A 26508-nucleotide genomic window follows, 5' to 3' on the forward strand; every position below is an offset into this window, starting at 1 on the left:
ATTGGAGTATTATAATCACATAAAGCATAACTGTTTCTGAATATTCAGATAGCAGTAAAAGATTGGTGTCTTAAGGAATGAAGTCACATCAATGCATACATTCTATGGATTTGATTAAATAGACCTATATTAAAAGCATGTCTGTCATACATATTTGAGTTAGCTTCAAAATGCACCTTATTTTATTAACCTCTATTTGAAAGTGTAAGGAACATGGAACCAAGCTGTACTCTACTTCTTTTAGTTTACTAATCTTCAGGTTTGTTTAGTATGTGCTCAACACAACTTAAAATTAAAGTAATAATTTAGAAGTTATTGCAGTAAAGCACAAGACAAAAGGGTCTCTGCAGGGAAGTGTTTCCCCAGAGTCTTCCTAATACTGATTAACACTAGTTTTTGAAATGTTAATTAGTTTTGAGCTTAACAGCTAGTCATTGTCTAAAAGGGCATGGTGCAAAACTTTTTCAAAGTGTGGACTAAGGAGTACTTAACTCCTTAATGCCAAGGACTGGCCATTTGCTCCATTGCTGGCCACTGAACCATAAGGATGCCAGGACTGATTAGCTGTGGTGATTAGCTGGCTGACGTGAGGACTTGTCATCTGCTTACACTGACAGGCCATCTAAAGGAATTTCTAAGTTTTGTCTGTGTAATGCATTCCACTTAGTCACATTATGGAATGCATATTTAAAAACTTTTTAAAGAGAGTGAGAATAGGTTTAACATATGAAGAAAAGACCTAAAATGATTCTGCTATATTCTCTGGTTGTCTTTGGCATTTAATAGATATAACGGCAGAAAATAGAACTTTTTGTTTCTTCAGCAGTTTCTTAGAGACCATATTTATCACTCCAAAATCTGCACCATCTAACTTTATTCCTGTTGTTTCTCCAGAGGGTAATACCTTGTAAAACAAAATTCATGAAAAATTTCACACAGAGAACAACTCATGTAGATAAATATATCTTTGTAGAAAAAGAAGTTGTAATCTGAATAAGACAATGGATATCAGAAAGTATTTGTACTAGAAATATTTATTAAAAAATTGCAATTAAGACAATCTTCCCTTGTGTCTAGGAGATGAATACACACATTCTGCACATGTTATTTCATTTCACTACTAAGTGAACAACAAAAGTCCCAAATACTTCAGAATTGAGGCAGTATACATAGAAAAATCTGATTTATGCTCCTTCACTTTCTGTCTTGCATTGGTACCTAAAAACACATGTGTAATGGTTGCCTTCTATTACCATTATTTTGTAAATCCTTTTAATTATATTTGAAGAAAATTAATCTCACAATAAGCTAAAATCTCTGCAAGGAGACCAGTGGCCTACTGTGGGGAACATTCCTCAAGTATCTATTAGATTTCTATTCTACAGAGCTCTAATGAAATGAAAAAAAAATATGACACTGCCACACATTTATAAAGTATATCAAAATGGCAAATAAACATGGCGATATTTTGAGAAATAATATTTATTTTATATTAACAGTTTACATACTGAAATCTAAAGTCACAGATATCTTTGGGAGGAAAAGAATGAATGACCAGAGCAGATGTTGAACTGCTGTGTATAAGATTCAGAAGATTCTTATTTTTAGTGTGACTTTTGCACAAGACTTCTGCATGGAAAGGTAGGAAGGCTATGGGGCTGTTACAACAACAAAAACAAAAACTAACCAAACAAACAAACAAACAAAAAAGTTTGAAGTGGTAAAATAGCAATAGGAAAAAGGAAAAAATAGTCTTAGAGATGGTATAAGCTTTCCTCAGCCAGTGAGTGGTGGTGCACACCTTTAATCCCAGCATTGGGAGACAGAGGGGATCTCTGTGAGTTCAAGGCTAACCTGTTCTACAAGAGCTGGTTTCAGGACAGGCACCAAAGCTACAGAGAAGTCTTGTCTAGAAAAACAAACAAACAAAAAACCAACCAAACAAACAATTAAAAAGCTTTCCTCAAATTTAATTTTGATGTAAATCTTTTAACATTCCTGCTAACATTTTAACATTACGCATTCTTGACTATGGTGGGCTTTCATCATATTCAAAACTATATATATCAAGGTCCTCATCCTCTAGCCTTTATCTTGTCACAGTCTTTTAAATCTTTTAGTTAGTGGTCTTTTTCTTGGTAGTATAATAGGTAATGTTCTTTTTTGTATAATTTTGTTCTTTCAGTTTCCTTGCATTTTCTAGGCTTCACATGACCTTTAATTGTATTGTTTAGTTAATAATGGCTTACTTTTCAATAAAGGAGGTATAAGATTGTTCCTTGAAGCTTACCAAAATAGAGGAGTAGCAAGAATTAAAGAGACTCTCTAAGATATGGCTAAGAGCTTCTTTAGTGCCTCTCAAATCTAAGATATTTAGAGAAATAAAATGAAGCAAATACACATTTAAAGCATTGTGATCATGTTATTTCAACTTTCATGGTCTTGTTAAAGACTTTACAAACTATATCACTGTATTAATTACACATATTGAAGCTTTTACGTACAATAAATATTCTTTAATGCACAAATTTTTCAAACAGAGTTTGGAAGGTGTTGTTCGCATGCCAATTGTTGTCGGAGGATGTTTGTTCTTGGTTGTGCAGCCCTGAAATGATCACATAGAAACTATATTATTTAAAACACTGTTTGTCCAATAGTTTAAGCATATTTCTGACTAGCTTTTTTATTTTAAGTTAACCCATTTCTATTAATCTCTGTATCACTACGTGGTTGTGGTTTACTCACAAGATTCCAGCAGATCTGTCTCTGGCAAAGACTTTATGGATTCTCTTAGGCTCTGCCTTCTTTCTCCCAGCATTCAGTTTAGTTTTGCCACCTAGATGAATTCTGCTAAGCCACTACCCAGAACAGCTTTCTTCAATAACCAATAAAAGCAACACTGCTGTGGTATAATGGTCTTTTATCCTGTTACTTGTATTATTTTTAATAAAATGCTGATTGGCTAGTCGCAAGGCAGGAAGTAGAGGCAGAGTGACTAGAACAGGAGAATTCTAAGAAGAGAAAAGCTCAGTCTGCAGTCATCATCCAGACACAGAGGAAGCAAGATATGACTGCCTTGCTGAGAAAGGTACCAAGCAGAGTGGGTAACATAGCTAAGAATTATATGCTAATATAAGTTATAAAAATTAGCTAATAAGAAGCCTGGGATAATAGTAGCGAGTTTATTATTAATGTATGCCTCTGTGTGCTTATTTGGGACTAAATGGATGAGAAATCTTAGTCAACACAACACATAAACAGAAGGACTTTCTACACCAGGAAGGAAAAAGAGGCAAATATTAAAATGACTGAGAGGAGACTATCAACTGCATATTCTACCCAAAATTCCAATCTTATGAAATACCATTTTTAAATATGCATACCCCTTTCAATGATAAAGGTTTTGGAGAGATCAGGAATACAAGGAACATATCTAAATATAATAAAAGCAACAAACAGCAACCTTCAAATTAAATGGAGAGAAACTCAAAGTGATTCTACTAAAATCAGGAATAAGACAAGGCTGTCCACTCTCTCCACATCAATTCAACATAGTTCTTGAAGTTCTGGCTAGAGAAATAAGACAACTAAAGGAGATTAAGAGGTTTAAATTGGAAAGGAGAAGTCACACCTTCTCTATTTGTAGATAATATGATAGTATATATAAGTGACCCCAAAAATTATACCAGGGAACTACTACAGCTGATAAATACCTTCAGTAATGTGGAAGAATACAAGATCAACTCAAAAAAAAAAAAACAAAAACAAAAAAACTGAAGCTCTCCTATATAGGAATGTAAAAGGAACTGAGAAAGAAATTAGAGAAATATCACCCTTCACAATAGCCACAAATAACACAAAATATCTTTAGGTAACACTAACCAAACAAGTGAAAGACCTGTAAAGCAAAACTTAAGTCTTTCAAAAAAGAGACTGAAGAAGAATCCAGAAAGTGGAAAGATCTCCCATTCTCTTGGATAGGTAGGATCAACATAATAAAAATGGCAAAAAAAAAAGCAATCTATACATTCAAAGCAATCCCCATTAAGATGCCAACAGAATTCTTCTCAGACCTTGAAAGAACAATACTCAACTTAATATGGACAACCAAAAAACAAAGAACAGAAAAAATAATCCTGTACAATAAAGGAACTTCCAGAAGCAACACCATCTCTGACATCAAGTTCTATTATAGAGCTACAATAATGAAAACAGCTTAGTATTGGCATAAAGACAGACAGGTTGACCAATGGAATTAAATCAAAGACATGGACATTAATCCACACTCCTAGGAACACCTGGTTTTTTGATAAAGAAGCTAAATTTATACAATGAATAAAAGAAAGCATCTTCAAAAATGCTTCTAGCAAAACTGTATAGCATCATGTAATAGAATTTAACTAGATTAATATCTGTCCCCATACATAAAACCCAGGTCGAAATGTGATAAAGCCGACCACATTGAACCTAATAGAAGAGAAAGTGGGAAGTAGCCTTCAATGCATGGGCACAGGATACTGATTCCTAAATATAACTTCAGTAGCACAGACACTGAGAGAAACAATAAATAAATGAGACCTCCAAAACTGAGAAGCTTCTGTAAAGCAAAGGACACAGTCAAAAAGACAAAAAAAGCAGCCTACTGAATGGAAAAGATCTTCACTGACCCCACACCAGACAAAGGACTGATCCCCAATATATACAAAGAACTCACAAATTAGACATCAAATTTTAAATAATCTAATGAATAGCGAACAGAACTAAACAGAGAATTCTCAACAGAAAGAATTCAAATGGCCAAAAGACACTTAAGAAAATGTTCAATACCCTTAGTCATAAGAAAAATGCAAATCAAACCCACTTTGAGTTACCACCAGTCAGAATGGTTAAGATAAAAAACAAGGAGGAGGCAGAGGCAGGTGAATCTCTGTGAGTTCGAGTCCACCCTACTCTACAAGAACTAGTTCCAGGACAGGCCCCAAAGCTACAGAGAAACCCTATTTCGAAAAACCAAAAAAAAAAAAAAAAAAAAAAAGCAATGATAGTTTGTGCTGGACAGGTATTGGGAACACTCCTCTATTGCTGGTGTAAACAAATACTTGTACAATCACTCTGGGAATCAGTATGGTGATTTCTCAGAAAATTAGGAATCAACCTACTTCACGACCCAGCAATACCACTCTTGGGCAACAAATTCTGTTGACAGAATTTTCTGTTCCACCCAATCCTGAAGCCATTCTGTCCCAAAAGAAACACACAGAGGCAAACATTGATTATAAACTGTTTGTCCTATTAGTTCAAGGTTCTTTTTAACTAATTCTCACATCTTAATTTAACCTACAATTCTTATCTGTGTTAGACACATGGCTTGGTAACTTTCATCAGTGAGGCATTCTCATCTTGTTTCCTTTGCATCCTGGTGACAACTGGAGACTGAGCCTTTCCTTTTCCCAGAATTCTCCTATTCTTTTCACCATGCCTATACTATATTGGCCACTGGTCAATCAGTATTTTATTAAAACAATACAAGTAACAAAACTTTACAGGGTACAAGGCCATTGTCTCAAAGTATTTCTCCTTTTTCCTTTCAAGAATTATAAATATAATCTCCTTTGTTAACGTTTTTCCTGACCATTATTCATAATAACTTGTAATTAAAACTCTAAACAAAGACAAAAATCCATAATCCATTTGTTTTGGAATGTGGGCATAGCTTTCTAGGCTACTTTCTGCTGATTGAAGGTGCTGATCATTTTATGGAGACCTAAAGAAAATTTAGGATTTTGGTCAAGTACTGGAATATTCTGTGAAGCTTGTTCATCTCAGGCAGCAGTCTTGAGGTTGTTCTGAATGTAGAACTCAGAGGAAATTCCAACAGATATAAGATAGAATTAGAAAAGAGACATCCTTAGTGTGGAAACCCAGACTTAGAAAGATGATAATGGTATGTACTCACTCATTAGTGTATACTGGCTACAAGGCAAAAGATATTGAACCTATAGTTCACGACCCTAGAGTATCTAAGTAACAAGATGAACCCTAAGAGAAACATATATAGATCCCCTAGGGAAGATGAAATAGACATGATCTCTGGACAAAATCGGGATCATGGGGGTGTGGGAAGAACGTAGGTCAGAATAGAAAGAGAGGAGAAGGGGAGGATGAGGAGAACTTGAGAAAACAGGATATTCGAGATGGGGAAAGGACAGAGAAGAAAAGGAAGAAGAGAGATATCTTCATTGAGAGAGCCATTATGGGGCTAGCAAGAAACCTGACATTAGAGAAACTCCTAGAAATCCACAAGGATGATTCCAGCTTAGACCTTAAGCAATAGAGGAGAGGGTGCCCGAACTGGCTTTGCTCTGTAGTCAAGACTGATGAATGTGTGTGTGTGTGTGTGTGTGTGTGTGTGTGTGTGTATGTGTGTGGGTGGAGAGAGAGAGAGAGAGAAAGACAGACAGACAGAGGGAGAAAGAGAGAGAGCAAGAGACATTTTCTGCTGGTCAAAATGGTAACTGATTAAAGATTCTGCAACTTTCACATATGAAACCAAGGGTAAACATTTCTCTCATGAATTTCTGGAAGAAAATAATATGATTATAAAAATTTAAAGGGGCAGGAAATTCTGCCATGTAGAGCTGTAAAGCAGTTGTCTGGTGTCTTCCTCAGGTTGGGTGATGCTCTCCTATGCCAGTGCCTTTCATTGTTCATGAAGCCAACAATTTTTGGTCCAATCTGATTTATTAAGATTTCCAAAGCAGATTCATATCTGAGGATAATAATCCTGTTTATGGGGCTTTGAATTGAACTCAATATTAAATAGTTACAAAGTAATTGACATGGGGAAACATACCAGTCTATCTTTATGTTTCCTGCCCAGAAAGTTTCTCAATATAGATGGATGCATAAGTAAATTACTTAAAGATTACTCTCCTTTTTAGGATAAAATTAACAGTCATTGGTTTCAAGCATAGCCTCAGACTATTCCCTTCTTTCCTCTGACTAAAAACAGAAGCAAAACAATCTCTGAAAAATTCCTTTGGGAATCTAGAATCTTAGAAATGGGAGATTAGCTTGATTTTATTATTTTAAATTATCATGCTAAAAATGAATGGCAATATATCTTTCTTTAAGCAGAGATTATCTTAATAACATTATAGTGCTAACACTTATGTGGTTCTTCCCAAGTGCAGAGCACTTTTTTAAGTACTTTGTATGAAATAGTAATTTTAATGTTCATTAAACCATATATTAAAAGTTCTATTACATCTATTTTACAATAAAGTAAGTAGTCAAGAAGAGCTGACTTGCTTATGATCAGAAAACAAGGAAATGACAGAGGGAGAATGGATTTGCTCATGGAACCCCCATTCTCAAAATTTTAGCATTCAAGTCCCTTCCTTAAAATCGCAGTGGTGTACATTGACAATCTCTGCTAATGATTCTTTTCAGTATTTTCCTAGAGGTTATTTATGTCTTTAAATTGGTATCATGTCTTTAAATACATCTTATTTTATTTCTCAACCCATGTTTATTCAATGCATACTACATTTCTGGTTCTCTACTATGTACTGTAACTTACTGAATTATGGGAAAGACAGAAAATATCCCTTTGTACAACTAAAATGAAAACACAGACTACATGAATAGATCAGTAAAATCAATATAGACAGAAACTGAGAAGTTAAAGAAAAGCAAAGTGTGAAAAATCACACAGGTTAGCATCTGTTTTCTGATAGTTAAGTAAGAATGTTGTAGGTAGGGATGTTTAATCCTATATCTAAAGAAAAGCAAGCAGAAATACTTCCAAAATGCTAGAAAACCAATTCTGATAAATATTAATAAAAAGCACAAAGAGTTGGGTGCAAAAGCAAAAAACAAAGAAAGAAATGTAGGTGTGTTATTCTACTCATCAGGTCAAGGCCAAATGATCCATGACTGGAGACAATCTCAATACATGGAAGATCTCCACTCTGATTTAAATAAATTGCAGTCAGAGATAAGTTGTTAGAAAAAAATTGTTTGTCAAAATGGGCATAATCATCAACTGAAACAGTCAAATTAAGAACATAAGCATGTAAAAACAGGAATAAAAATGAATACATATATCAAGAAAATAGTAATTTATGGAAAATGGGTATAGGAATGTCATTCTAGAGACTGCTAGAATGAGACTGTAAGTATTGCAGCTGATAGATACAGCAAACTGAATGCTGCAGATATTGTTAATGAAGCAGTGATACACCGATGCTTCAATGACTCTAAGACTAACATTCCTATCTAAATATGCACAGAAAGCATTGTGATCAAAATTGTTAAATACAGCATGCACAAAAGAGAGAAATATGAATATACATTTTGGAGATTGCTAAGATCAATTATCAAAAGCTAAAACAAAGCTAACAGTTAAAAACAATGACATGAGAATTAATGGAAATATACGTTTCTTGTGATTGCAACAATTCAGAAATCAGCTATACTTTCCTCAAATATTAGAGAGATCTGTAAGAATGATCATGTATGTGCCAAGTGGCAATTTTATTGAATTATTGAATTTTAAAAGAGCTGACTCCTGCACATCTTTAATACCAGTAATTTGGAGACTGATGCACTTGGATCTCTGTGAGTTTGAGGCCAGCCAGATCTCCAAGAGGTAGTTGCAGGACAGGTTCTAAAACTACAGAGAATCCCTTCTTGAAAAACCAAATAAATAAATAATAAAAAGAGCTGACACCTTGCAGACTATATTCTCAGATAGAAATAAATGGCTTTGTACTTGGTTGTGATAGTACATGTTTATAATCCAGGCATTCAAGACTAGCCCAAGAAAGACAGCAATTAATTTAAAAAAAAATAAAGAAGAAAGGAATTGGATGCATTGAGAGAAGAGACAAGAGAAAGAGGAAGATATCAATGATGAATACCAAGGAGAAACTTTAAAACATATTAGTGATTGAATTTTAAAACACTTCATGTATCAAAGAAATTATAATGAAAGTTTGAATATATTTATAAGTAAAAATATGAAAGTTGTACACTTTTGAGAACCAGGGGCAATAAATAAAGATTCATATCAATTCAAATAGATGTGAAACTGTATCAAGAAGTCAGGGAAATACGATATATAGGCATAGAAAAAAAAGACAATGAGCTCATGAGCAGTAGCCATAGTCCCCTGGGTCAGCCTGAAATGAGCAGTCGCTCCCTAGGCTTCCTCACATGATGTGGCTCCTTTCCTAAAGATCAGAGTCTCCAGAGTGAAGGGCTATAGTCTCTGACCTCCTCTCCTCCCAAATCACAGAACTGGAGGGTGAGGGTATTACAGTTCACAGTACCAACAGGCCAAGAAGAAGGATATGCATTGCTTTACTTTAACTATGGCTAATATGTTTTGGCAGAGAATGATAACTCTATGATACTCAATCACCCAAATTCACACGAGTATACCATTTTCTGGTATCCTCTTCAATTTCTTTCTTCAAAGACTTGTTCTTGTCAAGTAGATCTTTCACTTCCTTGGTTAGTGCTACCCCAAGATACTTTATGCTATTTGTGGCTGTTCTGAAAGGTGATGTTTCTCTGATTTTCTTCTCAGCTTCTTTTTTTTTTGTCTGTTTTTTTGTTTTTTAAACTTTTAATGATGTAAACAAAATATACCTAAAAGCGAAGCTTCTGGAAAAACCATTTGTTCTTCCCTGTCTTGTATCCTTCCTCAACTTTGACTTTGGCTTCCCTCCTTGCCTTGTGTTTCAGGGTTGGGTCCCTAAAGACATCCTTTTTGACAACAGTTTTGTCCAGGATTATGTCCACAGAGTACCTTGTGGGCATCAGGTGGTTGTAGTTATAAACCTTCACAAAGAACTTGATCTTGGATCTCTTGGCAAATTTCTTCTTGCCCATGGCAGCTGTTACCTTTCGGGGATAGTAGTCAATTCCAGCCACCAGGGAATTGCTGTAAGGGCGGTCTGAGGTGCCATTATCAATGTTCTTTACAATGATGGCTTTGTGTCCGGAGTAGCATCCAGCCAGGACAAGCACCACTTTCCTGGGTTTCATGAACTTGCCCATTTCGACAGTGAGCATCCGGTTCCCAGCAGCTCCTCTCAGCTTCTTTATCCTTCGTGTATAGGAGGGCTACTGATTTTTTTGAGTTGGTCGTGTATCCTGCCACATCAATGAAGGTATTTATCAGCTCTAGGAGTTCTCCGGTAGAGCTTTTGGGGTCACTTATATATACTATCAAATCATCTGCAAATAATGAAAGTTTGACTTCTTCCTTAACAATTCGAATCCCCTTGATCTCCTTATGTTACTTTATTGCTATAACTTCAAGCACTATGTTGAAGAGATATGGAGAGAGTGGATAGCCTTGTCTTGTTACTGATTTTACTGGAATGGCTTTGAGTTTCTCTCAATTTAATATGATGTTAGGTGTATAATGTTTTTATTTGCTGTATATTGTTTTTATTATATTTAGGTATGATCCTTGTATCCCCAATATTTCCAAGACTTTGATCAGAAAGAGGTATTAAATTTTGACAGATGCTTTTTCAGCATCTAGTGAAATGATCATATGGATTTTTTTCCTTTCAGTTTATTTATATGATGGATTACATTGATAGATTTTTGTATGTTGAACCAACCCTGCATCTCTGAGTTGAAGCCTACTTGCTCATAATGGTTCATTTTTTTGATGTGTTTTTTATTTGGTTTACCAGTGTTTTATTGAGAATTTTTGCATCGATATTCATGAGTGAAATTGGTCTGTAATTCTCTTCTTGGTTGAATCTTTGTGCGGTTTCTGTATCAGGGTAACAGTAGCTTCATAAAAATAATTTGGCAATGACCCTTCTGTTTCTATTATGTGGAACATATTGAGTAGTATAGGTATTAGCCCTTCTTGGAAGTTCTGGTAGAATTCTGCACTAAAACCATCCATCCCTGGGCTTTGGTTGTTGGGAATTTTTTGATGACAACTTATTTCCTTGTGACTTATAGGTCTATTTAAATTGCTTACCTGGTCTTGATTTAATTTTGATATATGGTATCTATCTAAAAATTGTCCATTTTTTATCATTTACAATTTTGTGGAGTACAGTCATTTTTTAGTAGGACCTAATGATTTTCTGAATTTCCTCAGTGTCTGCTGTCATGTCCCCATTTTCATTTCTGATTTTGTTAATTTGGGTGTTCTCTCTCTGCCTTTTCATTAGTTTGTGTAGTGATCTGTCAATTTTGTTGATTTTCTCAAAGAACCAATTATTTGTTTCATTGGTTCTTTGAATTGTTTTCTATGTTTCTATTTTGTTGATTTCAGCCCTCAGTTTGATTATTTCCAGTCTTCTACTCCTCCTGGGTGAGTCCTTCTTCTTCTTTCTTTCTTTCTTTCTTTCTTTCTTTCTTTCTTTTAGAGCTTTCAACTGTGCTGTTAAGTCTCCAATGTGAGCTTTCTCCATTTTCTTTATGTGGGCATTTAGTGCTATGAACTTTCCTCTTAGCACCATTTTCATGGTGTCCCAGAAGTTTGATGTAGGAGGGTTGGTCATATGTCTATGTGTTACTTTCATTGGTTAATAAAGAAACTGCCTTGGCCCTTTGATAGGACAGGAAATTAGGTAGGCAGAGTAAACAGAACAGGATGCTGGGTAGAAGGCAGTGAGGCAGCCGCCATGGGGTCAGACGCCATGGAGCCAGCTGCCAGGTCAGACATGCTGAATCTTTCCTGGTAAGCCACAACTTTGTGGTGCTACACAGATTATTAGAAATGGGTTGATCAAGATGTGAGAGTTAGTCAATAATAGGCTGAAACTAACGGGCCAGGCAGTGTTTAAAAGAATACAATTTGTGTGTTGTTATTTTGGAGCATAAGCTAGCCAGATGGCCGGGAGCTTGACAGCAGGAATGCAGCCTGCTGCTCCTTCTACATAGATTTGGGTATGTTGTGTTTTCATCTTCATTGAATTCAAATAATACTTTAATTTCTTTCTTTATTTTTTCCTTTACCCAGGCGTTCAGTAGTTGACTGCTCTGTTTCCATGAGTTTGTAGGCTTTCTGTGGGTGGTATTGTTGCTAAATTCTGACTTTACTCCGTGGTGATCCAATAAGACACAGGTGGTTACTCCAAATTTTTGTATCTGTGGATGTTTGCTTTGTTACTGAGTATGTGATCAATTTTCAAGAAGGTTCCATGAGTTGCTGAGAAGAAAGTATATTCTTTCCTGTTTGCGTGAAATGTTCTATAGATGTCTGTTAAGTCCATTTGATTCATTGTATCTCTTAATTCTCTTATTTCTCTCTTAAGTTTCTGCTTGGTTGATCTGTCCATTGGCAAAAGAGGAGTTTTGAAATCTCCTATGATTAGTGTGTGGGATTTGATGTGGGATTTGAGTTTTAGTAATGTTTCTTTTACATATGCGAGTGCTTTTATATTAGGTGCATAGATATTCAGAATTGAGACTACATCTTGATGAATTGTTCCTGTTACGAGTATAAAGTGTCCTTCTCCATCTCTTATGATTGATTTTAGTTTAAATCAATTTTGTTAGATATTAGGATAACCACACCTGCTTGTTTCTTAGATCCATTTGATTGGAAATCCTTTTCCCAACCCTTTACTCTGAGGTAGTGTCTGTCTTTGAGGTTGATGTGTCTTGTAAAAAGCAGAATGGTGGATCTTGTTTTCATATCCATTCTCTTACCATGTGCCTTTTTGTAGGTGAACTGAGTCTAATGATATTAAGAAATATTAATGACCAGTGGTTGTTAACTCTGTTTATTTTTTGGTGGTAGTGTTTGTATGTTTCTCTTCTTTGAGTTGTGTTGGTGGAGGGTTATTAGATGCCTGTGCTACTGTGGGTGTTGTTACCTTTCTTGAGTTGTAGTTTTCCTTCTAGTACTTTCTGTAAGGCTGAGTTTGTGGATACATATTATTTAACTCTGTTTTTGTCATGGAATACCTTGTTTTCTCCATTGATAGTGAAAGAAAGGTTTTCTGGGTATAGTAGTCTGGGCTTGCATCCATGGTCTCTTAGTGTCTGTAACACATCTATCCAAGGCCTTCTGGCTTTCATGATTTTCATTGAGAAGTCAGGTTTAATTCAGATAGGCTTACCATTTATAATTTATTTGACCTTTTTCCTTTGAAACTCTTAAAATTCTTTCTTTGTTCTGTATGTTTTGTGTTTTCATTATGATATGGAGAGTGGATTATTTTTTGCTCCAGTCTATTTGGTGTTCTGTAATGTTCTTGTACTTTCATTGTGCTATCCTTCTTTAGCTTTGGGAAGTTTTCTTCTATAATTTTATTGAATATATTTTCTGGGCCTTTGAGCTGGAGTTCTTCTCCTTCTTCTATCCCTATTATTCTTAGGTTTGGTCATTTCATGATGTCCCTGATTTATTTTATGTTTTGTGTTCAGAACTTGTTGGATTTGCTGTTTTCTTTGATCAATGAATCTATTTCCTCTATAGTATCTTCAGTGCCTGAGATTCTTTCTTCTATCTCTTGAATTCTGTTGGTTATACTTGCTTCTGTAGTTCCTGTTCATTTACTCAGATTTTCCATATCCAGCCTTTCCTCAATTTGTGTTTTCTTCATTAACTCCATTTCGGTCTTCAGGTATTGAACTGTTCCTTTACCTGTTTGATTGCTTTTTCTTGCTTTTCTTGGGTATCTTTGAGGATTTATTAATTTTTTTTCTAACTTTTGTTTGTCTTCCTTTTCTTTAAGGGATTTTCTTCATTTCCTGTTTAAAGGTCTCCATCATTTTCATTTACTTTTATAGTCATTTTATTCTACTTCTTCTGGATTAGGATGTTCAAGTTTTCCTGTTGCATGTTTGCTGGATTCTGGTGTAACCATGTTGCTTTTCAGGATGTTGGAGGAATTCTTGCATTGGTGCCTGCCCATCTCTTTCTTCATATGAGGCCAGCAGAGTCTTGGTGTCTTGGCCCAATCTTTGCTGTGGCTGAGTATTTGGAAGTTTTTCTTGTTCTGCTTTCTCTTAGGTCCCCTCAGCACTGGAGCAGGCTCTCAGATCCCCTCAGCACTGATGCAGGCTGTGTTACAGGGTTCTAAGAGCCTTGCAGGTGAAAAGGCGGGCTCTCCATTTCTCTCAGCATGGAGCAGAGTCTCTTGCAGGGTTCCAAGAACCTCATAGACAAACAATGTGGGCTTGGTGGCAGGGTGGGGTGGGAGAAAGAGGGCCCAGCAGCAGGAACACTACCCGCTGGCTCTCGGTCCTCTCAGCCCTGAAGCAGGCTGTGATGGGGATTGCAAGGACCTTATGGAAGAAAAGGTGGGCTTGGGGGCAGGGTGGGAGTTGTGTGGGAACACAACCTGCTAGATGGCCAGTAAAGCCTAGAGAATTGGGAGGGAGGGACTGGATTCTATCTCCCTAGTAAGGTAGTAAGGTCCCAGAGAGTGGCACTTCTGGCTGTCTGGTCATGTGGCCACAGACTCACCTTTCAGGTTCCCTCAGTATGGGAGTCAAATATGGGGTCTTAAGAATAAGGTAAAATGCAGTAGAAGGCAGCTGAATCTCAACATTAGTCTTGGAGTGAAACATATCCTTTAGGATAGCATATGACATGGGATATTCTAAAAGGAGATAAACACTCCAACATTCAGTCTTGCATGGGAAATATTTAAGCTCAGAAAGTAAGTAACTCAAAGGGTCCAAGGGAGTCCCTTAAACTGACCAGATTCACCAAATTCCATATGTGAACTATTGGACTGATGAGAAATCTCAGAAAATTTGAGCTGCCTAGAAGAGCCTCAGATCAATCAAACTATTTGATAAGAACATTCTCCTTCCTGTTGGGCTGCTGCCAGTCTGTGCTCTAGGTTTTTAGCTTTTCAAATTATTGCTCATGCTCAAGTGGGCTTTTGGTGATGCAACTGTCACCAAGGCAATCTTGTTCTTGTAATTCCTCATTCATACTCTCATGAAGAACCCCAATAAAATGCATTCTTTTACAAAGTTTAAGTTTGGTAGTATTTGTATGTGGTCTGTTACTGATCCTCTGTTTTGGGTCATCAATATTTTTTCACATCTCCCCAGGAAAGTGGCACAGAACAAAGAGACAAAGAAAATATTGGAAACATTCGTAAGATAACATAAAAATGAAATATATCCTCAAGAAATATTTTTTGTATTAATTGTGTACAAGTATTTTGATAGTTGGTATTCTAGAGAGCTTTTTAGATAATATAAATTTTATAATCCTTACTTTCACCTATTCCAAAAAGGAAAAGAAAAGGTTGCTAAGTCACCAAGTACACTCAAAAATGGCAGTGCTGGTGATGGTCCAGATACCACTTGGGCTGAGTTTTGCTAAGAAAAAGAAACTTTCAGCTTTTCTCAAAAGCCTTCAACGCTGGCCAAACACTCTTGACCACAACTATCAGCCCCTCCCCTATTGTGGGCAGAGTTCTCAAACTAATTCTGTAGCTGTTTAAGTTTCTAAGCTGCTTCCCTCTCACATACCTGTATGAGATTCCACAAAATTTCGCAACTTGACACATTCCCTGTTATCCAAGACAACTCAGTAGTGTTTCAATAAACTGTTCTTCTCTCCAAAGAATGGCTCTGTTCAATAGTTGCTGCTGTCCCTACTTTAAAAGGTTACTTGAATTTTCTAATATTTAAAAATAAAATGGCTTTTGACTGCAGTTATATCTAATACTAATTTACCCAAATAATCTGAGTGTTAATACAATTATAATTTTAGCAATAGTATGTGCATACTAAATCCATAACATAGGAGAATGAGTACAACTCATTCTCTACCCTCTTCAGGGAAAGGTAACTGGGCATCTAAGATCATTCTTCTTAAAGACAAAACCCTAGAGATAATCAGTTAATATTCCAGATCCATGGTCAGGTCTGTCATTTCCTATATACCAAGCTCTTAGACTATGGTTCTGAATTGATTGGCATTGCCCAATTTTTCCCTGTTGAAATTTTTTTTTTTGCAATTAAAGTTATTACAAAGTGCTATAGGCCTCCCAGTAAGTGTACTTTGTCTGTACTGGTTTTCATGACTGTTTGAACAAAAATGAAGAGATAGTAAAGGGATCCATCTTAAAATCAGACTAAATGGCCAACTGTACTTTGCCAGTCTCGAGGTAACATTTTGGCACAAAACTCAATTTTCTCTTAGAATAATTTGCACTGGGATTATGGGCTAAATGTTCTCAATGTGTCTAAGCTATAATTCTTTATGATACTATGCTTTGGCATTTAGCTACAGCATATGCAAACCTCACTTACAGGCTCAGTCTTTACATTTATCCAAATTCTCTATGTGATGGCAGCCAAGTTTTCATGAAAAGCATTTCTTCATGTCAGGATTTACTTGCCTTGGGCATTTTTTTTTCTAAAGGAATTGCTTTACATTAAATATCAACTGAAATTTTGCTAAATTTCTTCTGTTAATTTAAAGCCTTCTTGTAAACCTCCAAATCTTCCAAAATACCCAAATCCGCAAAAGACCTCAAAAGGATACTAAATATTACTTAGTTGGTTGATAATGTTTAGGCTATACCTTCTAATTACAAGAAACTTACATTTCAAAGTCCATGGATGTGTGTTCTCATGGTGAAGCATACAATATTCAAACAAAGAAATGCAAGGAAAAGGGAAAAGAGAAAGAAGAGAATAGTTTAAAAGGAAAAAATAACCATAGACAATGAGTGAATGACCAGAGGAAAGAAAGGCCACTGGAAACTGCAAAGCCGGCATTATCTGTGTAAAATGTGCTTATAATCCTACTCTGGTCAGCAAGCATAATGTAAAAGGTAATGTGCAAGAGTTTTACCCGCTTTTCAGAACTATAAAGGGAGTGCGAGTGGATTTTAAACATTTTGATTAGCACCACAAAGATTTTAATGCTTTATTTAAACAGTTTGCTATAGGGCAAACACATTTGGTCGACAAGTAAAATGAAAGCATGGGCATCAGTTTCTCTGTTTTCTATTAAGTAATGTTGCGAAGTAAGCAGAAGTTGGATTCAGATATCAGATAATTATCTCCACACTGTGTGTCACAGTAAATAATTTTAATTGGTTTAACTTCAGGGACCATTACTGGCCTAATTAGAAACATGAAAAGGCTACAAGTATTAGGAAATATCCTGAAGCAATGAGAACATTAGCAATTCTGTCAAGCCATTTTTAAAATAAGTACACAGTAGCAGCCACATTTCAGGGAGAGGCACGATCCTTGAGAGGGGCTTTTAGGGAAACCACACCATGAGTGTAAGAGAATTGCAATGGGAAACACACAAACCAGGTCCTAGGCTGGCATGGGGGCTGTCTGTGTTTAAAAGTGTTCTTGTATTGTCCTAAGTGCTCTTTCTAAAAGATGCAGATTTATGTTTTCAAAGTGAAAGGACAATAATTGATATTCAGTAAATACTTATTGAGAATATATTTATTTACAGGAAGATGAAAGAATCTGTGAGTCAAATGGCTTTACCTAAAACATCCTCCTGCAAACAGGCATTGAGCCAAGAGGTTCTTAACAGTTTATTATAATTATTTTCACTTCAGTTTTCCAAAATTTGCAAGAAGTGCCTAGCTACTGTGAGGCATACTTAAACTTTGAGACAGAGTGAATATTCAGAAAACCAATATCCTCAGAAGGAAAAATTAGATACTGTGACCATTATGTCAGACATTTTGCTTGAGACAATCTCTTTTTCCTTTCAAACAATAATCCCCCTAGTTAAAAGAGCAAAATGCTTAAAAGATATAAAGTACTCAAGATGACATAAAATGTTGGAATGAAAATTGCCACATAGAGATTCTGATCAACAGAAAGTTAAAGGCTTGTTGTTTTAATGAAATTTAGTTCCTAGCTTTATATTTTATGAGATAACTAATGGTCACACAAGAACATTTTGATAGGGATTTAAGGGACTTTAATAACTAGGGCACCTTTAAGTCGCACAATTCCAGCAGAGCATAACCATCTGTATTTTAATCTAAAAGATAATGACACAGAATAAGAAATGCACAGTCATCTATGGATCTTACTGGAAAAGAATATGATTGAAATTTTAAATATTCTCATGTAAAGTATCAATATAACTTAGCATTTAAAATCTTATGAAAATGAAGAGTTCGCTATAATTTCACAATTTGTTGAACAAAACTCCTGAATGTACAAGAAACTCGTATCATATTACTTTCACACATGTTTTCTGAAAACTTTCCTCCTAGGCACATGCTCATTTCAACACGAAATCATTTTCTTCACCAGATGTGCCTTTTCACTAAAATAACTACCCATTATCATAACTACTTATATTGTTTATAAATATTGGAAAAATCTTATTGATAAATGCAATAGACACTCTACCTTCATAAAAGATTGGCAATATATACACACAAAGAAATGGTAACAATTAATTTGAAATAATTTTAGTTGCAAAATGAATTACTTGAAGATTTGGTGAAGAAGATAAATATAATTGCTAGTTATTATAAAACAATACTTACTCTCTGCCCAACAAACACATGCTCCATATTTTGAATATATTCAAATATACACTAGGAAGTAATGAGGGGACAAATGAAAATGTGGTTTCTTATGTGCATATGCATGGTTGTCTAATACAAAAACATACATACTTGTGTTCATATAGTTTAGATCTGCTCATATGTTTAAAAAATAACAGCCTTGATTTTTTCTGCCCAGCTCATCCTCCTCTTAGAGCATGGCTACAGTGCGACAAATTTTCCCAGTACACTGTGTAAGTCAGCAAAGTGAATGTTATTCTTCAGGACACTTCGCATTTGCAAGCCACTCAAGATCACAATGGAGTCTTTCAATTCAAATCTACTTCTCCAGTCACCAGCTACATCCTTTACGGGCGTTTGAGAGCATTCACTCCTATATCTATGCTCTATCTGCCCCTACATTCAAGAATCCACATAAATGAGTAAAGGAAGACCATTTTTAATGTACCACAATTTCAGAATTTTGTCTAAAAAATTATCCAGGGGATTCCAGAGAGAAGTAAGAAAGTGATTCACTAACAGTTTTGCTCTCTAATCATTGCAGTTTTCTAGATAGTGAAAATTATTATTTAATTATTAAAACGATTATGTTTTCCCTTCCCCAAATTCCTCCCATATTCTTCCTACACCTGAGTTTCCTCTCCCCAAGTCTTTCCAGCTCCCCATGTTCGCTGCTACCCAATTCTATACCCTTTAATGTCCTTGCTCACTAGAAAACAACCAGGCTTCTAAAAGTATAAAAAACAAGCTAAAATAAAAACAAACAAACCAGCATAGGACAGAAAATAACAAACAAAAGGAAAGAGTCTAAGACCTAGCATAAGAAACCCATAGAGAGACATAGAGCCATATATATCTGCACACATATTAACCCCATAAAAACACCAAACTGGAAAGCATAATGCATAATCAAAAAAGCTGTAAGAAAAATAAAATGCCAAAACAAAGTATTATGAGATAAACCCTCCAAAAATACCATTGAGCTCCTTTTGTGCTGGTCATCTTCTACAGGGCATGAGGACTGTTCTTGAGCATGCCTTGTATACTCAGGGCGGCTTCCTTTTTGAGCAGTCATCAGATGGAGATAACTTCTGGTTTAGGCGTAGAGTTTTGTCCACTTCCCATCTCACTCACGGAACACCATCTAGACCTATGTAGGCCCTGCCCATGCTGCCACAGTCTGCAAGCTTGCAGGCAGGTCAGTCCCCCTCTTTCTAGAAGGTATCTTTCCTGTTGTTCTCCTTCCCCATAGGCTCCTAAATTTTTTCTGCATTCTCTTCCACAGAGTTTCCTGAGCCTCAAGGGGGAGGGATTTTATGAAGAAGTAACCTTTACTGTTTAGTTTTCCAGCGTTTCTCACTCTCTGTACATTGTTGAGTTGTGAGCGTCTGTATTTGTTCCCACAGACTGCAGAGAGAAGCCTCTCTGATGATGGCTGAGCAACACACTGATCTATACCAGAACATTAGGAGTAATTCTATTGTTACATTCCTTTAGCACTATAAAAGTATTTGGTATTCCACTAGATCCACTAGTCTATCTAGTCTTAGGTCCTTGGTCATAGAGCAGTTTCAGGGATGTTTCATTTCATGGAGTGGGCCTTAAATCCTGTCAGTTAGTAGTTAGTTATTCCCACAACCTTTGTACCACTATTTCCGTAGCGCATCTTGGTAGGCAGATCACTTTTCAAGATTGAAGGATTGTAGCTAGGTTGGTCTATACTGTTCTCCTCTGGAAGTGTGCAGTGCACCACCCAGTAAATCAATAATCAGTAGAGGTAAATGAGTTAACGTTTAATTAAAGATAGGTTTAATAACACCAAGTTATGCATTCCACTACCTCACCTTAAGGTTATAGTGCCATGCTGGTAGTTGTTGTGGGTCATAGGCATTGTAGCTTGCTAGGAGTGCTAGTTTTTTCTGTCCTTTGGAAGCTTGCATAGTACCTTCTAGCACTATGTCTGAACTGTCTGTGTCTGAAGTACATGGTGTCTTCAGCAACAGAGACCAGAAACAGAGACAAGTTTCTCATAAACAGGAGCTAAAGAGTGCAATAGCAAGTTTGCAATATGTGGTTTTGGGAGGATCTTGAATGACCCTGACTAACATCATCCTTCTAGGTGATGTTGAAATTAGGAGTAGTTTACTCATTCAAAAATTGATGTTTGTGTCTTACCACTTTGCTAAAACTTTTAATTTATTTATTTTTTTTTGGTATTTTTTTTTCTGCTGGAAATGGTACATTTTTCTTTTTAGGATTAAAGTATGTTTTCCAGGATTTCCAAGAAACAGAAAACATACTGAAAGGTGCTTTTACTCCAACACAAGTGAAAGTGAGTCCCTAACTCCTAAAATATTAGGAACTAGATACTAATTTTTATAGTTCTCCTGGTTAGCTTCAGCTGTCAACTTGACATAGAACAAAGTTGTCTTAGGGTCTGAAAAAGCATGAGATAAAACCAGACTCGCTGAACATAGTGGACAATGAGAACTCAAGAACAATGGCAATGGGTTTTTGATCCTACTGCACGTACTGGCTTTGTGGGAACCTAGGCAGTTTGGATGCTCACCTTACTAAACCTGGATGGAGGTGGGTGGTCCTTGGACTTCCCACAGGACAGGGAACCCTGATTGCTCTTTGGGCTGATGAGGGAGGAGGACTTGATTGGGGGAGGGGGAGGGAAATGGGAGGCGGTGGCGGGGAGGAGGCAGAAATCTTAAATAAATAAATAGATAGATAGATAGATAGATAGATGATAGATAGATAGATAGATAGATAGATAGATAGATAAATAAAAGAGTTTCAATAATGAGATAGCCTGGATCATATTGGCCTGTGGGTTAATCTGTGAGGCATTTTCTGAAATGACTGTTTATGTGAGGGGGCCAAACCCACCGTGGATGGTACTATCCCTAGTGAGGAAGACCTGGGCTATCAAAATTAGCAAAGTAAAAGCTAGAGCGCAATCCAGTAAGTGGTGGTCTTCTCAGTTTTTTCTGCTTCAGTTCCTACTTTAATTTCCCTCAGTGATGATATATGAACTGTAAATACAAGTGTGAATATTTCACAAGTCCCATGTGATCTTTCGTAACACCTGAAGATACTACACATGATTAATACCTTTACAATGGCATGCATTTTGTATCCATCAGGGCAGAAATTATGAAGATACAACTAATTATTTAAATATGGGCATATAGATTACACACCCAACTCTAAAAAATTATTTAGGGTTCAAAATAGAAAATTATATAAACGTTAGAATTTAGAGGAACTAAAATATACAATGATTAGGAGAAGTTACAGGTTTAAGAATATCAGAAGCTGAGATGAACATTTGAGAATGGATAGGATTGGCTGAGTAGGGTTAGTGAAGAGTAAAGACATAGCAAGGAAACAATGGCCAGTAATGCTTGAAGGAGACAAAGTGAGTAAATTCAGTGAAAGGAAGGCCTGGGTTAAAAGTGATGAGAAACACATTCAGAAAGTTATGACAGTTGATTGCAACACAAGTTCTGAATTCAACTCTTTGGTTTTTGTATTCCATATTTGGATATTTTCTAAAAAGAAAGTGATCTGTGATGCTTAAGACATATGAACCTTGAAGGTTATGATAAGGAAGAGAATAAAATTGGATGAATTATTAAGGTCATTGCTAATATAACATAATACGATTGATTAAAGCATGACAGTGGTTTTGTAGGAAATCAGGAAAGTCTGTAAAAGAAAAAGAAAGAAAAACTTTATAAAAAGTATATAAAATTTGAAATCTGGCGCAAAAAGTGAAATTGTTAGCAAATGATGAACTTGAGTGATTCTGGAAGTAGAAACCACATGATCTCCAGTGTGGGAAGCAGGCCTAAGCAGGGCACTAGGCACTCTCATAATCCCAAAGCTGGGAATGAACACGTGTAAGAGGAGGACAGAAGACCCATGCTGATCAAAGCTAGCTGCAGAGAGGCGACTAAACAAAACCAACAGGAGAAAGAGCTGTACAAGTTAGATCATTATATAGCAGATTTGGGAGAATTTATTTGGTAATATAGGAGAAGAAAGAATCAGAAAGATACACAGACGACTTTACAGAGGAGGGATATTTTGACAATTCTTATGGGTGATTTAAGGAAAGAAATGATGTGTAAAATGTGGAATATGACCTTTGCTAGTGAAAATATTTTTGTCAGAATGTTATTATTGACTGTCACTGTAGCGTTAGTCCTTTCATAGTCTTTATCTCATAGACAAATTATTTCCACTCTCTAGGAGCCCTACTGTGTGTGCACTGACTCGTTCTGCATAGTTTCATGAGGTTTTAAGTTTTTCTAAACCTTCAATCTCTGTGTCTCTCTGTCTCAATCTCTAACTGTCTCTCTATATATGTCCCTTTCATTGTCTTTCTTGCCCTCTTTCCTCCTCCCTCCCTCTTTTTCTCTCTTATCCTCCCTTTCTCATTTCCCTAGAAAACAGAATCTCAAAAGTCAAGAAGGTGAGACATCCCGTGTCTTAGCGAAAAACCCAATGTTTTAGTCAGTGTTGTATTGCTGTGAATAGACTCTATAACCATGGTGACTCTTATAAAGAAAGCATTTAACTGGGTATTGCTTAAACTTTCAGAGGTTTACTCTATCGCCATCATGGTAAAGAGCAAACAAGAAGGTAGGCAGAAGTGATGTTGAAGAGGTACCTGGGAGTTTTACATTCCAATCTAAAGGCAGCAGGGAAAGAGGGAGACACTGGATCTGGCTTGAGCATTTTAAACCCCAAAGCCCACCCCAGTGACATACTTCTTTCAAGAAGGCCATGCCTTCTCCAACAAGGTCATGCCTTCTTCAAAAAGGCCACACTCAATAATCTTTGTCAAGTGCTGTGACCCTAATGACCAACCATTCAAATCTGCGAATCTAATAAATCTATGGGGATCATTTTTATTCAAACCCCCAAAGACTGCTAACTTCTATTGTTTCTAGAAGGTTGTTTGACACTTGCTTTTTGTAGGAGTTTCTCTACTTCATGAACACTGATCAACAGATCTTTGAGTTAGAAGACCATTCTCCAAAACTGTTACTTCTTAAGGTGAGCCATGGTCCAAACTAAAATAGTATCAACCACCTTACCCACTGGCTTATTATGTACTGAAGTCAACAAAAGTAATTTTTATCTATCTCAGGTACAATGTCAGAGTTACATCATTGATAAGGAGGTAGAATTAACACACTTATCATGGAGACCTCAATTAGGTTGACGTTAAATACAAAAAAAAAAAAAAACAATTGGTCTCTAGGCAAAGCAAAGACATATAATGGAGTGTGTCATTAAATAAATGGAGGTTGGAGAGACTTGGAAGGTTGAGATGCATTCGCCTCAATATTACGGCAGTAAGCAAAAAACATAAAAGTCGGCTAATACCTGTTGGCAAAAAAGGAAAGGTGACTGGGCAGAAACCTGAAAATCTTGTTAAAATGTCAGAAAATTATATTGGACAAATTAATGTTTCATTTTAAAACAGATATTGTGGAAATTGATATCCCATTAAAAAAATTAACAAATTTCATACACTATGTCTAAAACATTGTTGGTAATATTACCCAGCACAAGTGGAGGGCAATATTTTAATCTCTTAATGTCATCAGGAAAAATATAATTGTTCACCTTAATCTGAATATATACAATGATTAAAACATATGGGTTTTTGCTTTGTAATAATTCTTTAAAAATTACTAACCCAAGGGGCTGGAAAGCCACGTCATACAGGCATGAAGATTTGAGTTCATGTCCTGAACACATATAAAAAGGCAGGTGTCACTATGCCATTGGCATAAATGTAACCACCACATTGTGAGGGCAGAGAAATGATGCTTTATGGGATTTTCTGGCCATCAGTGTAGCTCCAGGCTCATTAAGAGACCCTTTAGTAAAAGACTAAAGGAGAGTGATAGATCAGAACACTTGAAATTCCCCACTGGCCTTCATGGACAAAGAAACATGCACATTGAAACATATGTTCACATACAGCATCAAAACACCACACACATGCAAATACACATACATACATACGTACACACACAAAATATATGCACAAGTGTGCAAAAAATGATAAATTCTGACTCAAACACTATTTACTATTGGAGCCATCTACCTATTTCCCAACTTAAAAGGGAAAAAGAATCAATCATTTACTTGGTTTTTACTGTTCCCTTTGGGTCTCTGCAGTTTGCCTCCTAAAGAGCTTCGCATAATTTTGCATGTCTTTTCCAAATGTTCCAGGAGTAGAGTAAGCATTGTATCTGTGTCTATCTTCCAGTGCCTTTATCTGTTCTAGGCAGCATGTTTCTTATCTGACAGTCTAGTAATTATGGAAGAAGCTGAATATTAATGATTCAATACTTACATAAACAACTGGCCTTGGAGACATCTAACAAATCAACTTTGTAGGACTTGATTTTTACTAATTAAATGTAAATAATGTCAAATGTTGTATATGCAATGATTTTTCTAAAATCTAATGAAAATTTTTATGTACACATAGCATTATGAACAAGTAGTTTTTAATAGGTGTCTACTTACTCAGCTATTAGGATAATATGCTTTGACATCAGATATAGTCTACAAGTGTATGGTATCAGCACACATGTGCACACTAAGTATTTAAGTATGCAAGGCACAATTCTCAATTGTTAGTTTTTATTTTTTTAGATTCTTCTCTTTTGAAGTTGACTGCCAGTACATTTTTATCTGAAGGTTTGAATCTACATCACACTTTGAAGGAACACATGGTCTCCATGTGACATTTGGTTCCCCCTTGCCCATTTCTATTACCCTGTGTCTGTATGAAATGCATTCTGACATAGGCTTTTCACTTAAACAAATACACCTGATCCTTTCCTTTGGTCCCTTTTTATAACACATGCCTTTTAAGTGTGCATGTGCGTGTGTGTGTGTGTGCATGTGCTTGTGTGTGTTTGACATTTTAAGAAGTAGCATGATGTGATCTGGGAAAAATGTCTAGTAGGCTTATATTTTAAAAAGTAATTCGGCTATCATTTTGAAACAATGGGATGGGAATCTTATATACTTTTAAATTAAAAAATATGCATTTTTGAAATGTGAAACCTGTATATACATATCAATATGCTAAAGAAAACAAAACCCCTTGCTTTCCAAAATAGTATTTACAACTTATATTTAAAAAGCAGTTAGCATCAGAAGTCAAGTATGATCACTACGCTGATGTAGATAGCTTCAAATCTTCCACAATATTTTACAAAATGTGGAGGTTTTCAAGAGCTGATTAAAGAGGAGACTTGTCAGGCGGGCATAGCAGGAAGTAGTTAACAAGTGAACTATTTCTCACAGAATACCAGACCAGAGCGTTCACTCCTTATTCTTGTGGTCTCTGCTCAGAAATTATTATCATTATACTTAAGGACCTATATATTTCCTATCTAAGGAGAACTTTGCCTGTCCATAAATAATCTATTAAAGTTGTCCAATAGAAACTGTTTGTTTGCATTAATAGGTCATGTTGTGTTTTGGAGTAATTGGTGAAAAAAAAAATAAAAAAACAAGACATAAAACCAGAGAAAATATAAAGTAATCAGAAATAATGACTGAGTGCCAACAGTGTGTCAGAGCATGAGGCTCAAAGCTCACCTCATATATTTATTAATCGGTCTCTCAAGTTCTTTCACGTACACAAAAAACTTAATGGGTTAAATTCATATTGATTTGACCCGCAGTCTTGACAACAATTATGTTATAAATTTTTCTTTTATACTAATCAATTATGTTTTGAAAACTCAGTTTATTCTTCTATAATACAGTAATGATAATACTTGAAACATAGTCATAATTATGCTCTTTAATAAACTCAATAGCACATATCAAACAACTTACAATTGTGCATCCATATCCAAGATTATGAATCCTTTCTAGAGTCCACTCTACCTATCCTTATAATGTCATTAGGCAACATCAGGAGGCC

The 26508-nt window shown here is 35.9% G+C and overlaps 1 protein-coding gene across 1 annotated transcript; it reads right to left on the bottom strand.

Moving 5' to 3' along the window:
- Positions 1–9657: 9657 nt before the first annotated feature.
- LOC121455943 (60S ribosomal protein L27-like) lies at positions 9658–10068 on the bottom strand. Its single transcript, XM_041663728.1, has one exon. It carries the CDS (start codon positions 10066–10068, stop codon positions 9658–9660), a length of 411 nt encoding a protein of 136 aa, XP_041519662.1.
- Between the last annotated feature and the right edge of the window lie 16440 nt (positions 10069–26508).

The sequence above is a fragment of the Microtus oregoni genome, unplaced genomic scaffold (genome assembly GCF_018167655.1).
Source record: "Microtus oregoni isolate MIOR12 unplaced genomic scaffold, Mior012 000014F_ref0000157, whole genome shotgun sequence".
Taxonomy (NCBI): domain Eukaryota; kingdom Metazoa; phylum Chordata; class Mammalia; order Rodentia; family Cricetidae; genus Microtus; species Microtus oregoni.

Excerpts from the sequence above, each read along its gene's own strand:
- LOC121455943 (XM_041663728.1), bottom strand. The coding sequence starts at position 10,068 with ATGGGCAAGTTCATGAAACCCAGGAAAGTGGTGCTTGTCCTGGCTGGA.